Consider the following 18,501-nt stretch of genomic DNA (forward strand, 5'->3'; position numbering starts at 1 on the left):
GGAGGTTGTAGTGGCTGTGAAATAAAATGCACAACAGCCTATGCTGGTTGAACTATTAGTACAAGACACAATTATCCAGCAATCTTATGACTCTACAGACAAAAGGCAATTTTTTATGCCAGAGCCTGTGATATGTTACAGTACTTGTTATGTCTAGGTTACTTAGATTCTACAGGAGCAATTCATCCATCAGGGTTTGCGTACCTTCTTTCATGCCTTACCTGAAGTCGGCAAAGTCCTTCAGATTTTAGGGTGCTGGTTATACATACTTTCTGAGGCACTCAAACACGCTAACACATCACTCTGCACCTGGTCTCTCATACAGAACCTGAGCACAATACTCACCTTCTTTGGGGTCAATACATACTTGTTTTTTTTTTAAACTCTTGACTTTGAATCAGGCTTTTAATAACACTCGATCTTCCCAGTGACCCTCCACTTGTGGCAAAATGCCTCAAAAGACATTACTGGAGTGGGTGCAGGTGTAATCTGGTGTGTGGCACAATTACTATTCCATCATATCCAAGACCTTCATTACTGTTCTTACAGCTAGCTGACGAGTGGACTGAAAAAGAGGCAGCAGGTGTTGGAATGCCATCACCCTTTTTGTTGGGGCGGGCTTTTCCTGTAACAGAATGCCAAGCCCAAGAACGGCTGGTTTTATTGAGTTTTAAGGTGGGGGTTCTTTGGATTTATGGTGAACCCTAGAGTCTGGGGCGGGTAGGAGTCTTCTGAGTGTATGCCAGGCATTGCTGCCTGCTGCTGCTCTTGATCATCAAGTTGTCGAGGTCTGGGAATATGTGAATGCAAGCTCTATATAGATTAGCAGCCCTCACTGCCAGACATTTGGTAAAGACTCTTAGCCTATGGTGACTTCGACGGGGAGAACTGTCAATTGGTGGCGTTGTCCACATACCACAAACAGAAGGTGCTGGATGGGGTGGATGGGGATGTGGAAGTAAACTTCTTAGAAGTCTAACACAGTCTAAACGTCCCCTTGGAATGAAGGCAGGGGGTGGTGTGTGGGCTGGTGGTTGAGTCCTTTTTTCTGCCCCACTCGAGGCTTGTCATCACACTTCGGAAGCAGAAGTACTATGCCTCAGTATAGGGGCATTTAAGTGTGCTGCATATGGTCCACTAGCTCACTGCTGAGGGGGACCCTCTACGCTTGCTTGGTATGGGGTACTTTTGTGGTCAACACTGAAGGTACCCAGTCTTGATCTTCCACCTCAGAGGAACTCGAGAAAAACATCTCAGAGCTGGTCGGTGGTTGGGCCGTTGGGATGCTGAAGGGACCCACCTCTTAACCAGTGATGTAGAGCGCCACCCAATGCCTTTTCCTTTGGTAACTCAAGGTCTTTTATTGTATTTATTTTTAAACACCAAAAGGCACGACAAAACTCACAGGAGATCTTGTGGTCAAAGACAGCCACACATTGCAGGTGCCATATTGGTTGGCTTGTGAATATTCTTTGTTGCAGCTTCGCATAACTGGAACGGTGTGCGTTCCATCAACCCCTTCCTGTTTGCATTCTCTGGTGGGAGCTCTAAGGTGACTGATGTAGAATAAAGAAACGTGGACCAGGACATCACCCACCATGTAGTCGCGGCTCGCAGAACGGGCGGAGTGGCATGCAGGGGGTGCGAATAAAAATTAAATAAAAAAATAAATAAACACACACCTACCTGGTGCGGCCGCGGCGATCGAGCACCGCTCCATCCACTTCTCTGCTGCAGGCACAGGCTTCCAGCCTTCCCTGCGGCCAATCCTGACGTTGCCCGGAGCAGCTTTAGGATTGGCTGGGAGCGCCCAGCCATGGTGTCCCAGGAAGACTGGGAGTCTGTGCATGCTCTCTCCAGCCCAGCAACTGTATGCTGGGCTAGAGTTGCTGGGCTGGAGACAGCCTACTGTGCATGTGTGTCTGGCCGGCCAAACATACATGTGCACGGAGGGGGAGTGCTGTGCACTCCCCCTCACTGCTCGTCATTCCCGTGGCCCTGCCCCTTACAAGAAAACGATAATAAACACAGTTTATTATCGTTTTCTTCAAAAGGTTTTGCAGCTGCTGCTGCTGGCGGGTGGGGGGCAACCCTAATGATGGAGCCACCCCTGCCACCATGTTCTTGAAGAGAAGGCAGTCTCGTGTAGTAGAAGTCAAAACTGTGTTCAACTGGGAGATCTACCGAATACAGACCGATCTCGACACAACTGTTATTGGAGGTGGCAATTTTGAAAAGTGGAGCATCTTAGGCTGCTGAAAAATGCAAAAAACATGCCTATCGCAGACCCGTTGCTGAACACGTCCAGACCTGCTGGCAGAAATAAACAATCGAAGGTGAAGTCTGCCCATTCACATTACATACAGATAAACAAATTATAATGTCCAAGCCCAACACAAGATGGATGGGGTATGTAGTGCATGTGCATCTACAAGCATGCATGCTACAAAATGTTTTTGCCCTCAATGAAGAAAAGCTGAAAAAACTGCATCAATGTATATTGGTAATAACATTTGTTAGTGTACAACTGTACACTGGTCTACTGCCAGCAACAGACCAAGAAAAGGTATTCATTAATTTTTCTAATTAAAATGCTTAGTTGTACCAGCACAGAATTCCAGGACAATCCTTAAAGATTCACATGTATCATTACTCTCAAACGACTACTCACACCCGCACCATCCTTCACACCAACAACTACTCATAACTGCATCATGAAGCACCTCTCTGCGCACAGTGGCATTCACCAACAATGAATGATTCTGTCTTGTATTGACCCACAGGGATTCTACATTATCAGCACTGTCCTTGCTACCTCACAGAGTGAAACATTTTAGGTAAAACTATGTTGAGTGTGTGCATTCAGCAGTCATGCCCGCATGTGCATGCTTTCTGTAATACAACCTGTGCACATTGTTTAGGTCACAGCATAAGTGCAGCTGTCTAGTTTGCTAAAAATATCTTAGGAACTTTCAGAAAGTTGATATAGGAATACATTGCGCTCGTTGATTTCCATCAGTTTTGTGGGTTGTAACGCACACTGTCTGGCTTTCCATTTGCTAGCTTTATTTGCTTTAGGCTCTCCAGGATCAGTTTGTCCTTCCAGTTGCCTAATCCATGTTTTCTATATCCTTCCATCAACTCGCTTTCTATTAACAGCCCTTTAAATCGTGTTCTCATCTCATCACATTTGCTTTGCATTCAAAGACTAAGGTCAAATGTCAGGTCCTGTCTTAGTTGACTGGTTCGTTATCAATCCACAAGTGGAGGACTTTGCTGATGAATTAATGAGATATTTACCATTAACATGTGAAATAATTTTCTGCAATGGATGCATCAAGGAAATTAGAAAAACAAATTGACAATTTAGAAAATTAAAAACATGTAAACTTTTTAATTGTGAATTTGGCTGTACATATTTTTTTTTTACTATCATCAAAAATGTGGGATATAAAAATGAAAACGAAATGTATAGACAATAAAAAATACAAGGCAAAATAAAAACCTCAAATCATATAAAGTGTATTTTGGTTGGATGGATTTACTCACAATCAATCAATTCTCTATACGCCACCCACCAACCCAGCCAATAATTACATACGCAAGCATGCACATCATTACACTTTTACTTGTTTTCTGCTAATACTACACAGTTACACAAAAAAGGCAAAAACAGTAAACCTGCATTCACATCCAATGGTTATTGCCTTCGCTATTTCTAAGCGAAAATATATTGTGAGAAAACACACAATTAGGTAGATGTAAACTAGTACCTTGGCAATGTCACCATCCCTCATGCAGTCAAACACAAACATTCTTTATTGCTTCAATAAACTGAGTTTGTAAGGGTACTTAATTCTCGTCCTCTTAATAAAGCTGTGGCCTACAGAATGTAGTCAACAAAATAAAAAGTTTATATCAACCTTGAAACAAACTAGCAAACTTTTAAGAATGTTGAATGAGGCAGACTTTGATACATGTGCTGAAACTGTACTTACACCCCAAACCCACTTGACCTAGCAAAACTATACGCCGGTTTAGCTCATGAACAATGACTGCAAAATATTCCCAAAAGAATATTGTTATATCTGAAAGCGTATTTAACCTCACAAACTGGATGCTTGAAAGGCTAACCCTCAACTGACAATACCACACGCCTACACAGCACGTTGCGGGCAGCCAAACCGTTCAGCAGTCTATGTGCAGGCATCCAAATAGTCCTCCAGCCTATCATAGCCATCTTTAATGTCAATAAAGCATTTAATAATCACTTTTCATTGGGACGATAAACATTTATACACAAACTTGACTTAGGCCTGACAACAATATCAGCCATATTGGCTCTCAGTATCTCACCACAGCCACACTAAGATCTAACTGCCTCGCCTCACACAATTTCTTGCTTTCCTTATCTAGAAACTAGATAGGACTGTTACCCTATTTTCCTATCAATTGTTAGACCTGGTACCTCTACTCTCTACATTCATATCAAAAATCCTTTTTTCACAAAATTTGCATGAGGAAGGAAGCACACAAGGTAGCAGAATTGGCAGACAAAGCTTATATTGCACTGCCACAACTCATTACCTTCTGATCTCTACTCCACCTCGGAGCATGCTAAGGTTCCCAGCTGCACACTTAATGAGAACGTTAATATTTACTATTTAATACTCAAAGCATAAGAAAAAATTCACAGATGCAAAATTGCAAGCTGAACGACCTAAAATAACTGGGCATAATATTTTCCACCAATCTGCGAGATACCATAAAGTTCATTAAAACAATTATGAGCCCATTTTGCAGATATAATTACGGACATACTAAGGCACAATCCAACAAAAACCACACACGCCCTGAATATTGCCTACATCCTATAGGTTACCGAGAAGAGCTTCAGTCATCCTTCAAGGAAATGTAGCTATTAAGCATATATTATGCAGTGTGGAAAAAATACAACCCATAGCCCACTTTAAATTATATGATGATAAATGTGATGGAGGTGAGAGACTATCAGTCTTTCTAAGTAACAACTCAGGGTTAAAATAGTTCACACATCATCATCTTCGAATTAGAGCCAGAGAGAACTAGGCGGGTTCCTCCCTTAAGCACAGGTCCTTAACCTGCTGAGTAGGTAAATAACTAAGACCACAAAAAACTTTTTTTTTTACACCTTCAAGCCAACAAAAAAATATCAAACATTTCAATGGCTTGTATATGTTGCTAACAAATAATAAAAATTCAAATTGCACAAACACAATTTGCAATAAGGTATTGGGATGAGAATTGGTGTAGCAATTATTCAAGAGCTATTAGTTTACTCACAGCCACTTATCTGACCAACTTCAGGACAAATTTAAGGTCTCCAACTGCAAGTTTTACAATGTCCTTATAATAAGAGCCTGGCTGGTGAGCATGAATTTATGCAGAGAGGCACCATGGATCATCTCGCTCTTTAAAGTTGCATGAGGGAAAAAAACAAGGGACCAGATGTATCAATGAGTTTTACCCATTCTGTGTCTACTGGAAAATGTTTTAGTACATATGACCCTAGATTGCCTCTAATGTATCTGAGACTTTTGTCTGTCATCCAATGGTCCAAAATATAAAAATCATCCTTAATGGCGAAACATTCTCTCCCATTTGCACAATTTGATTAAAGCTTATCATCATACATCTTAACAGTCTAGAAATAAAGTATATTACCAGCCTTAACAAATCCATAAATTGGTCCATATTTTTCAAAGGCTTTCAAAGTATAAGATTTAAGCCATGGCATATGTGTCTCAATGGGCTGTTTTGGTAATCAATTTTTATAGACCAAATAATTTGTGGCAATTTCTTTGGCGGTTAATAGAAGTCTCTATAAACACTTCTGCATCCTCAAACTCAAGAGGAGCATATTCAGAAATCTTGAAAGACATGGCCTCTTTGGCGCTCACCCCCTCCATTTCGAAGCAGAAATGCTTCTGCAGTAACCACTTGTTATTCTGAGTTAGAACACTAACTTCTGGAATACAAAAAGGTTTTGCTATCAAATTTCAGGACTCTTTGAAAGCTCAAACTAGCCTTAGAACAGTGGTTGTTATGATTATCTGAGAAGCAAAGACAATATTTTGCATAGATTCATGCTCGCGACATACCTACCATGTTAAGGGCAAAAACAAAATGTCAGAGTTCCGAAAACACAAAAGAGACTCGAAATCTCAAATTTGCAGCCCTTCTCATATGGCTTGTAATGATGAAGATCTAATGGTCAGCTGTTCTCCCAGTGTTGGTGGGATAGAGGTTTCTTTGAATGTGTAACTTTATTGGTAACATCACACAGGCAAGTAAATCCCATAGCAGTAAAAAAACAAACAAAAAAAAAAAAAAACAGTTCAAGGCACTCTGGGGTTTGGGTCGATGTGAGCCATTCGAGATAACCATAGGGAGCATTTGTACATTCTGGTGGTTCACAGAAAAACCTGGCACTATTACATGCAAGTCTATATATGATTTATTCTGCAGAATTAACAGTTCATGATTAAAAGGAGGAAACCAGAAGCAATACTGTGATGTCCTGTTTTGGTGTTATTTCGCCAAGGGCAGAGATGTGTTGCACACTAGTAAGCTATTCCCCCGTCCCAAAATATATATTATTTTTTTTGGTAACTGTTGATGTGGGAAGTGAGAGAGTCTCTGTGCTCTGCTGGTGCTCCCAGTTTCCGGGCTGAAATCAAAGGGTGGTAGGCTAACCCTAGGAGAACGCAGTGAAGGCCGTGGTCTGCCCCATTAAATAATGAAGTTCCCCTAGTGTGCATGTATACTTCAAAGGCAGTGAATGGAAAATAGAAGCTTTTGAAGGATGTGGTTTGACACAGGACATAATCATGTTCCTAGATGGCGATATGGAAAACGAAAAGAGTATCCTCACAGGGCGTCCCAATGAGAGAGAGCATGAGCCTCTCCGGAAGCTTTTGTTTGACAAATTCCGTTCTGTGGCATTTTTTGATGATGAAGTTTTATTATTTAGTGCCCCGTCCGTCTGTGTAGTGAAGCAATCGTTGTGGGAATCTTTCGAGGAGATTGTGTTTTGGCTGGCATGCATGCTTCAGATGTGCTGGAAAGTGGTCACTGGTCCTGGGAATGGGTCGAAACCACAACCTTGCTACGAGTGCTCATGCTTTAAAGCGCCCTGATGCCTATCTGCCACTAAGGGACACCATGCTTTTTCCATCAGTCAGAAACCATCTTTATTATAAATACACGACTCAATGCTACCCAGCTGCCTAACAAGAAAGGTTATCTGGGTGCTTGCAGCACTATTATTCTTCAGGTAGGCGAATCGTTCGTGCCTTTTTGGATACCTTCTTCGTGTCTTTTGTGCATATCAGCCATCTTAAACATCGGGGCGTTGATGTTCAAAAGATTTGACATTCGCAAAGTGAGTTAGAAAAAGATACTTTACCAATCAGACAAAGAGGTGCGGGCAGTCGATGGACGTTCCTTTTTTAATCGCAAGGAGGGAGGCACACACTGTTTGCAACATTTTTAGCAGTTGCACTGCATGGAATGGTGATACACATGCAATTAAGCAAGGCTTTTCGCCCATAACTTAGAACTACTTACCCTGGCCAGCCTAGCCCCTGAAGAAACGCAGAGGATCCAAGAATGGAATTATCGTGGCTTAAGGAATCAAATAATGGCTTATCCCAGCCCGGTGCGTATATAGCATCGTAACTGCTCACTAATGAAAACCAGGCACAACTCCTTGGTCAGTGAGCATCTTCTATTGTTAGGTGACCCCTCCCTAATTTTCACTTGGATGCCTGGGAGACATCGTGCTCCAGGACCCAGGGCTGTCGCATCTGGCCGTGCAGATTCCAGTTCACATGTCTTCGCGGCACAAGTTCACTGTTTCGGGAATGTTGGCACCCGAGCTTAGTGGTTCTTTAGCAGAGCATCATTATCATGGCTGCCTCCTCCCAGCGAGCACAAAAGGAAAAAATGTGTGCGGACACCTCGGAACGTCCTCGCGACTCTCTACCCTTCAAAGGGCACCTCGTCTTCTAGTGGCCGCAATCAAGGATGACACAGATCCATCTCAGCAACTTGATATATCATGAAAATATATTTTCTCAGTACAACAGTGCCATCTACCGACAACAGCCTGAATAACGTGCCTAAGATAAATAGCTACAGTCGATTCTCGAGCGAAATCCAATTATGACGGCAGAATAAGCAAACAAATCTGACTACAAAAAGACAAACACCAGCGGCACTAATTACCCAAAAGCTGACGATTCACTACACCGAGAGCACAAGTCACAAGTAGGTCTTTTTAACAGATCTATGGAGGCTTCCTCGCCTCAGAAGAAAAATCTTAGAAACTCTGTTATCCTAACCGATTGTTCACTGCTGCATCTACCACAGCATTCCCGCTCTACCATTGCTTTATCAGGGTTAGTGGCTGCAGAGAATGTGCACCGGCACTCACGTCAGGGCACCTGGGCTTATTTTTCGTCGTCGTGCGTAGACCCAGAGAAATACGGAGAACGGCAGAACAAGAAGGAAAGTGGTATGAGAAAAGTACAAAAACAGCTACAAAAGGAAGAAATCAGTAATGAAACGAATCTTCAAGAGTGACATATAGCGCCCGAAGGGCAGGTTGGCGTAAAAAGAGGTGTGAAAAGTGCCAGGCTCCTACGAAAAACGTTGTTGCCCCCCACCCCCTTTTTTTTTAAACAAATTAAGCACTACTTCCCTATACTCATCCACAGACTCAATCTCCTCAACCAGTCACACCACTGTCACCCCTTAGATCCACGACGTGGTCCCATCAATCTCTGCACATCATTTCAGAAGAGACACTGGCCACCAGTTCACCATAGGTTAGACGGGCAGCTGCGGATTCAAATCTGCGTCCTACACTGGGCTCTACTCACCAGTGGCCGGCTTTTCCTCGTGGTGGTTGGTGTGGTTCGCCTCCTGCTTTGGCTCCTCTGTGCTAGGGCTGGTCACACCTGGAATGTTGGGAAGGTCACGGGGCGGAGTTTTGGTAACCGGTGAATTACGGCACTCCATCAGAAACTTGCGATCGTAAATAATTCTTGTGCCTGAAAGGAATTAAGATTGTCCAGTTACTTCAGTCCTTATGCTCACATTTTCACAAGTCAGAAGACAGTAATCAGCTTTAACAGATCAATCACAGATACTGGCTACAAATACACCGGAGGGGAAAGCTCCGAATCTTGCTCCGGTAACAGTGAACGGGGCAGATGGAAAGAACAAGGGAAACCATCTGCTATCGATTTTTTTCGGATTATATTTTTCTACATAGCGCTACTCCAAATTTTCCAATCATTTTATTTTCTGGGTTATAAGGTAGCAAAGCCTGGTCACCATCTTCGCACGGATAAAATTACACTGCGTATACCAAATACCACCTCTTCATTCCGTACCCAATATACATTGACAATACTTGCGTGACAGGCATGTCTCTAGAACTAATGTGCATCCTATGGAGGTATCGTGGCGCTATTGACAGTAATGCAAGTTTACTGTTGCCCAACTCAATGGTACTCCTTTTAGCAACCTCAGAAAACTGAAAGGCTAAGCGGATCGGCAAGTACTCAAACAGACGACTATGAGGTCACACACAAACCCCTGGGGTGGACGCACTAGTCCACTTTGCCATCAGAATCCCAAATGTGATGTACATGGTCAAAAACCTTCCTCTTACTCAAGCACCGCTCCATTTTTGTAACAAACGGAAATTAAAGATGATCCTTAACCAAAATGACAAAAAAGGAAAAACACATAACAGTTGTTGCTAAATCTACTAACAAAATTAGTGATATTCTGTAGGAAATACTAAATATTGTGCACAAATAAAACATTATAAAGCAAACACGCCAAATGAGAGATACACACATTTTAGTCTGACTCTGGCTTTTTCATTCCGCATACTGGCTGAAAGGTGAGGTTTCGTTCAATATGGTCCTATTGGATGCTAGATATAATTAGTAAAAGTTTAAAAAAAATCTTAGGAAGTGCTCTGTTGCCCGTGCCCAGCTTCAGTGTGGTGTTCCAGAACCTCTCACATCATCGGTCTTGAAAGCCTTCACTTTGTTGAAAACAATCGGAAGTGTGGGACTTGGACGTGAGAGTGTATTTTATATCTGCCTTTAATAACAGAAGAAAAATCATTTTTATACCTAAAGTATTGATAAAAGCTTTTGCATAATTGCACATTACAAAACGTTTTTAAACGCACAGCCATTCTGAATTTCTATATTGTACACTGTACCTTTAACTTGGCTGATGAAGTAAGCTTAGCTTTGAAGTTTGCATAGCCAATTGAGAAATGCCGATTTAGCAAAGTCAGCCATTTACCACATCTACAAATACATCCCCGGTATCTCCTTCTCAAGGTCTTCTCACATTCTTCCCACAAGAAGAGCTAGCCCCTGTTTCTTAGTGTCTGCCTTCAGGTTTGGTTTAATCACCTACTCTTACTCGCTGCTGCATTGTAGAAAATGTATGTGTTGAGTGGAAAATGTACTGAATTTAGCTCTATGTGCACCACTGGTTCAGACAGCAAAGTGCTGTTACGACACTGTGAATTGCACTTAAGATATTTTTGCTGCTAGATATTTTTCATTAAAAACATTAATTCATCAATGAGCTTTCCAAAGTGACTTTCATAGGAGTTTATGAAAAAACCGTCGACCTTTATCTGGATTTCAAAAGGTTTATTCCATTTGTATGGTTGATTCAGACCTACAAGGTGTGAATATAGTAGGTAAACAGGAGCACGTTATTGCACTTCAAATCATTACAAAATGATTTAAGGAACAACACTTACAACATTTTCGTTATAGAGGCAATAAGAACATTTATGTTTGCAAGGCTTGCCAACAGGAAGGAAACAAATTGCTGGAACTCCAAATCTGAGTATTTTTTAGCAGATTAGTCCATGAGTGTTGCATCCTTCACCTTGAGTCCAACAGGCACTGTGGTAAGTTAACCTTCACCAATGGCATTTGGAGTCTCGGCTGTCGGAAGAGCCTCAGGATCACTTTTTTGGTAGCAAAAACAATTGTCACCACGCTTCTGTGCATAGCTCAGAAGATTACAGTATGGTTCCACTATTTATTTGTATTAGTTTCATTAAATTTTACAAAACCTTGAACACTTCTTCTCTCTCAAGTCAGATTTCGACTATGGAAACTGCCTAGCAGCAAGGCTTGGCATGACCAAACCAACATCCACAAGACACTCAATGAAGCGAGGGCTTAATGATGCTTTAGACCATTAAACGAAGACATAAGAATTTGAAAGCTTTTAATAAAGATAGAGGAACACAAGGGTCTAAGTTCTTGTACAACTTTAAAATACATTACAAATCCACACTGGCGCACTACATCCTTTTCAGAACACCACTAAGTCCTCAATTTTCCTGCTACCGGTGAAAATACACCCTTTGTAAGTTTTAAAACAAAAAAGGGGCTGCTGTACAGCATGTTTACAAAAAAAAAAAAAAGACTGACAAAACCAGTAGCACTCTCTCTCATAGGTGAGAACTATTGGCTTGCCAATGCTTGTTAGGTCTCACCTACTAGACAGCGCATGCACTGCCCGTATACTTATTGTCAGTTTAAAGTGGACCTAGAGCCCGCACGTTACTTACTATTTACTTGCTGCATTTCACACTAATTTGCTTGCTTCTTATTCATTAGATTCTGTGAGCTTTCTGTCCTCTTCTTGGGTTTTGCCCATCCCTGGACAATGGCCAAAGTATTTGTGTCCTTCCATCCGAGTTTTAAAGCAACTTTTCATTCTTTTTGTTTAAGGACTCAGAGAGCATGTGTTTTCGCGCTGTCTCCCTCATGTGCTTTTCTCCCCCTATAACCTCGGTTACTCTCGCTCACTCACGTGCTCCTGTCTCCCATCCACGACCATGCTGGCCTCTTGCCCACGTGCTTCTGTGCCCTGCCGTGCTGCACTTGTTCATCGGAGTGCTTCTGTCCCATCCCGCAATTGTCTCACATCTGTACACCATGTACTTCTTTGCAAAGCTAGAAACACCATGTTGAGACTTCACCATAAAAGAAATGACGAATATAATTAAAAATAAATGAAAACAAACCTCCTTCGTGTGCTTCTCCCACCGCTCCACGTTGATGTCCCCAGCCCTTCAAAACCTACCTCGGCCCCATTAACATAAATAAAGCATAATGATGGGACTGCAGCCTGTGTCATTCTGTAGGCAGACGCACACGTGCGCACACACAACGACACTGGCTACGGGCTGCATCATCACGCTTATTTATTAAAATTGTTTTTTAATCGTTCCTTCATGCTGTGCAGCTTCTGCAAAGACAATATTTCTCCACGTTGAGACCTCCTGGCCAGCTAGAGGAGCAAACCCTTTACTGTGTATTACTATGCGTACGCAACCCGATCGTTTTGGGCCTGTAAAAAGATTATGGCTAAATACTTTTGAATGCTGAGCTTTGTCAACGCATCAACTAAAGGGATTATGAAAACAAATGCGTTTTCTGTGAAACTGTAATGGAGTTAACCTCTCCCTTCTTTTTATTGAAAATCTGTATCGAACAAGATAGATGGGAAACTGAGTGTGTGAGAAAACTATTGCAGTCCCTTGTTCAAGTCTATTCATTACCTTGCAGGCAGCTTTCATCTAGGTTCAAAAATTCACACTGGGCATGTTCTCGGATTTCACCCAACAATCATTATTTGATATTAAAAGTATACAACGTTCCCGAAGTACTTCTTCCCTCTTAGGCAGAAAGTCTGTTGGTTGTATACACAATTTGATTTTCGATGCAGAAAATAAAGTTACAAAATGATACTAGTCTTGGGAAGAACAGGCCATGTGGCGGCGATAGCTTTAATTGGATTAACGAGAATAATATTGGTGATGTTATAGGTAGGCCTTTGTGGATTTAGTTCGGTTGGCTGTCGTTGTAAATGCCTGTCAATAGTGAAAATAAGCAGTTTCCATCACAGAATTGGTTTACTAGATTTGTATGAGAATTTCGGCTGTCATTTGACCAGATGTGCTGACATCCACATATAGCAAATTTATCTGTAGGTGAAAATAATTAAAATGTGCCTTTTCAGCAATTTGCTAAATAGACAGTTCACGGGTATTTTGTAGTTCAGAGGGATAAAGATAGGCTCAGAAATTCAATATGGCTCATTGCTTAAGGTTCACAATCAATAAAATATAGAATATTTGCAGTGCATCGGATTTGAGTGAAATTGAATGGGAGATTGTACTACTGACCTACATGTAACTTGGATACTTCACTAAAGTGTGAATTATCAAGATCGATATAATGCCACATTTTAGGAACCAATGTACAGCTCATCTCTTCTTAAAACTGATTGTCAAACATCTCCGAAGATCTTTTGGCTCGTCTTGTGCCCATTGCTTTAGGTCTCATTCCTTAAGTTTATACTAAATATTAACATCTAGAGTCACACATCAATCACTCCTACAGAGGCATGGTAAGCAAAGTGTTCTTGATTGCACATTATAAACAAGTAATTCATGTTCTGCCACCTCTATTGATGCGAGTGAATGATTCTTACTAGTCACTGACTACGGTAAACACTACGGTAAACAATCTGAAGTGCTTTTAAGGATACCATTTATCCATCTGCTTTCCGACACTTTCATTCACTTGCAGTACTTCAATTTGTGATGATGATCTCTTGTTTTTTATATGACAAGCTCTAGCCTCATTCACCTTACAACTTCATTGGAACTTAACTAACCAATTATTTACAAATAATATTTTTTAAAAAAATATTTACATAACATGACAGTTTTAGGTTTTTGCTCCTTATTTTCTAATGATTTCACTCTACTGAATTTTGGGAATAACCTACACTTATTGCACCTAGTATTTTGCTTAATCGGCTTGTGGCTTCATTTAGTCTAAGGCTACATCATGGTATTTCTATCACCATTTTAACTCTGGCAATTACAACTTGGTGCAGAAGCTGCAATGACTGGGAGAATGGGAAATGGTGCCCACCTCAGCGCCTGGGAAGTAATTTTCATTCCTCCACAGTCAATACTTTACCAATTCATTTATATGTACTCACCAGAAGAGAATTAATTATCTGTCTCTCACTATAACGACCTTAATAAATAAAACATACTTTGAGACACTTAAACCAGAAGTCCTACTATTCCGGATTAAATACTTCGCTCGTATTTATTTATTCTCGCTTTACAAGGCACTACTCCCTGCCACTCTCTGGACTGCAATTCCTACAGAAAGGTTGGCAGGTTATCTTATACAAGAGAATCAACATCTGCACAGGGTACTGTGATAGCTCTCAAGTTAAACCAAGCAACACAATTCGTCTACATGTTCAATTACGCACACTTTCGGGCACCAGTGCAACCCATCCATAGACTAACTCTTAAGGTGGTGTCAAAGAAGGTAAAGCAGCCACCAAGTCACAAGGCTGGCCTTATCGTTGTATTGTTTTTGTTGGATCTCCTGACAGCTGTTACATAAGCAATGTGCACAGCCAGACCTCGTGATTATTTTATTTGCAGTGTGGTCTGGAGTATTGCCCAAAACATCCATATCATGGACGCCGTCCTATTAAAAGTGATTCTGGAGGAGCTACTGGAAGAAAGTCATTGTCAGGCATGGCTTCCACTGGACGTTTCTAGTGTGAATATCTAGTTATTCCCTTCAATGACTTACAACAGTGGGAAACAAAGGTTTCCCCCTGTTACCACTTCATAAAAGACTGGCAGGGTGCTCTGACCAGGGTCCCAGGGAGCCTTTCAGTGCAGCGCTGGCTCTAGCACAGCTTCATGAAATAAGGTGGGGAGGGGCACAGAGGGTGGTGAGGATGGGTGGCAGAAGGACACTGTTTTGGAGACAGGGAAGAGAGGGCATGTGATATACACCCCCTCATTTCTCCCCTGTCCATGTGGAGCAGTTTAAAGGTGGCAGTACATGACATATTTCATTAACAGGGATCTTTTCACCGCTGGGTTCTGAGTATCACAGACAACCTGAACGTTGCTTTGTTGTCTAATTGATGTAACTCCTAACCCCTCTGTGAAAAACATATGTTATTCCCCGTTACTCATTTATAATTCTACATGTAGGTGCACTTCCATTAACTTACAATCACTATTTACTGTAATATATACTCACCGAAAAAGAACATACGAAATAGATGTTGTTGTCTGACACAATCGCCTTCTAACTTATTTCACAAAAACTTACCGATTGCTTGAAATAATACTCCAATTGATGGGACATTGTGGTGATAAATCAATACGTTAAAATTACTGAAAATGACAGTTAATGTTAACTAAGCAACAACAACTGAACCCAACACATTGGATATGACCTAACACAAATCACAGCTGAAATCTAAGACAGCGTTACCTGGGGCTTCCCTACTATTGTATCATGCAGCGTTACACAGAGATGAAAGGCTGCAGGTCCACTGACAACAAACAAATGTCCTCACAAATATTTTATGAAGACCAAAGCCTACACTTCAGTGACAGTCAACACACGTCTTCTGTACCATTACCTGGAGACCAAAGGCTGTAGTACCAGAAACACAAAACAAAGGTCTCAAATATACTACATGACAATGTATTGCTGAGTTGCCAGATAGTTAACTGAATTCCTCAGAAATTACAATGCAACTGAAGGCTAACTTCCACTGACAGCCAGCAGATGTCCCCACAGAGAATGCCTGGAAACAAAAGGCTGCAGTTCCACTAATAGCCAGCACATACCCCAATAGATAATATATTAGAGGCCAAAAGGGTTGTTACCCGCTCAGTAGGGGGCACTGCATTGCCCATTGTGTCAAGATAAGCTCAAGGAGTGTAGTCACATTGCACGCAAGTGCTGTTGTAGTTACAAAATGTCTTATTAAATTGCTTGTCAGTATCATATACGCTCAATATGTTCAAGCAAAAGCCCGTAAGAAACCTTCACGTGAAAAGGTGCAATTTTCTGCTGCACCAGTGGTCAATGGAGATGTAGCATTACACATTATGCTACTTGAGTCATTTCTGGCGCAGCCGGAGGGTGACGGTTACAGATGCTGATCAGCGGTTTTCATCTTCTTAGGTGAAACTAACTTTTCTTCAACCTATTTTTTTTGGGGGGGGGGGGAAGAGAAGAATTCACGTTTTTATGCAAAGTAGTTTATGTTCTTGGAGAAAAAAATATAACATACCTTTACCAACATTTTTCTCATGAATTTTCTGAAGGTTGTTCTAATCTAATGTTCCCACCGTCTGCAGTGCCGACAGTATGTTCTAACTATAACTTCTATGTACTTAGCAAACATCCATACACATACCAACCCCCCCAATTCAGACGGTAGACTACTAGTTTCAAGGCTAGTCTCCTGCCTCCCAATTCCTGCATGAAAAACCCAATTTATTAGTGGGCTTCAGCTGACAGGGACATGTCTTGTGTACTGCCAGTAACCTGCTTCTGCAGGCCAGTGCACAACAGCTTTGTCATACTCTCTCTGCCTACCATAGCGCTTTCTCTGTGCGCCTGACAGGTAAGGAAAGTATGTATATTAGCATTTTTAATAGATACTGCTGCAGCAGCACACTTGAAAATCCAGTATATGCCAATAGACCAGATGCAGGCCACAATAGAAGTCAATAGGAGAAACATATTCTCCCGACCATTCTTTTAAAATCTCCACTTTCCACTTCTAAAATGCTGGCATGTAGGAGTACAGGGCACAGACAATACCACCCTTTTTAGGTACAGAAGACAACATTGGCATATTTAATCCCATGCTCTGATCATGGCGTGTAGGTCGCTGATCATATCCGTCAGTGCCTGTAGTTCTCTCCAGGTTGAGGGTACCAGTGCCCACAGTATCACAATAAACACGGCCCTTGGCCATGATCTGTGAGTCCTTAGCACATCACTTTACCGCCACCCAAGCCCTGCTCAGCAAAAGTACCTTAGAGACACTGCCTTCCCGGTACGCCCATCATAACTGCTATCATCCTATAAAGCCTTCCTCCCCACTCGATCCCAGGCATGATATTTGGTTACTATCCACAGTTACGTTACTGTAGAAGCGTGTTCACTGTTGAATCAGAAGGGCCAGTCCATTCCAGATTTTCAGGCTGTATTTGTAAAATACATTTAGATACAATGAAAATAACCCTCGTTGATCTACTTGGTGGTCGTCCTGAATCCATGCACTGACCTGGGCGTAAACTGGACACCCGGAAATAAACACACAGTTTATTTCCTATTGAGATAGTCAGCAAAAAAAAAAAAAAAAATCCAACTGAAACCCACGAAATAGTGAGGAATATCACTGTGCCGTTGACCTTTCGAAACAATGAAACGGAAAAAAATAATAGTGCAATAAAGTAACAATAATAAGAACATTCACCCTTGATTAATCCCATTAATTTAGGGGCTAGTGTGAATGCATATGTAGTATTTTTCCCTAACGTTTTGTGGGAGTTCAGAAATAAGAGTAAATCTGGATTTTTCTTAGACATAAATGAGACGAATTTCAGGGCAGAAAAAAAGCGAAGCAGATTCATCTGTGCAAAAAAACTAGAAATAAAAAGCATGGAGTGGATGCACAGAAATAAGCTTATATGTATGCCCCTAAAGAGAAATGATATTTTTACAGTGCACACATCGCCTACCAGAATGCAAAAAAGTGATGTTCGATCGCAGAGGAGCAATTGGCTAAACGGGCCCTGCCACGTTTATCACGCGTGTCCAGCAGATGTCACTGCCCTTAGCAGAGTCAGTAACTGTAAACTTCACAGTTCAAGCGCTCTACTAAAAACCCACTTTTATAACATCCTCAGTGTCGTATCGAAGCTGAACTGGTAATTTACTGCAAGACCGATGTATTTCACTGCGGGACGAATAAACACGCAGTTACAAAATAAAAATTGAAGTAACGTTATGGTTGTGAATTAAAAATTGAAAAAAAAATATTTTTAGGTCATGAAGACTGCAATCCATAATTCGCACAACTATGCAACCAGCACGATATATGCAATGCTAAGGACCTCTCGCTTGATGCAAATACAAGCGTATTAAATAATACAGTCAGACACAGCCTGTGCATTATTTCTGACAAACACTGCTCCCAAAGACAATGGCAACAAGGAAAACTAATGGGCGTAGAATTGGTCTGGGTTACTAAGTAGACCACAAACTGTATGCATTATCGCTGGGGGAGTTAAGTAATGCTGTAAATAGACGAAAAGCGGGTATTTCTAAGGGAGCTGTGGCCTCAAGGGGGCAACTATTAATCGTTTTTATGACGTGTGGCCACTTAAAGGGCTCGCTTTTATACATGTGGCCTGAAATAATGACTTTCTTCTCCTGCTCCTTTTCATCCTCGTCCTGTTGGTGTACCGCCGGTATTACTCCTCCGAATAATCATGTGTGGTTCTCCTCCTCCTGTTGGTCCCGTCCTTCC

At 41.5% G+C, this 18,501-nt stretch overlaps 1 protein-coding gene across 1 annotated transcript in view; it reads right to left on the bottom strand.

The window, feature by feature from the left end:
* Positions 1-18,501, bottom strand: part of EIF4EBP1 (eukaryotic translation initiation factor 4E binding protein 1) — a 65,849-nt gene that overhangs the window by 12,727 nt on the left and 34,621 nt on the right. The window contains exon 2 of the mRNA XM_069213447.1: positions 8,925-9,095. Within this exon, the coding sequence (XP_069069548.1) occupies positions 8,925-9,095 (171 nt within the window). The remainder of the gene's footprint in view (positions 1-8,924; positions 9,096-18,501) is intronic.

The sequence above is a fragment of the Pleurodeles waltl genome, chromosome 11, assembly GCF_031143425.1.
Source record: "Pleurodeles waltl isolate 20211129_DDA chromosome 11, aPleWal1.hap1.20221129, whole genome shotgun sequence".
NCBI lineage: Eukaryota > Metazoa > Chordata > Amphibia > Caudata > Salamandridae > Pleurodeles > Pleurodeles waltl.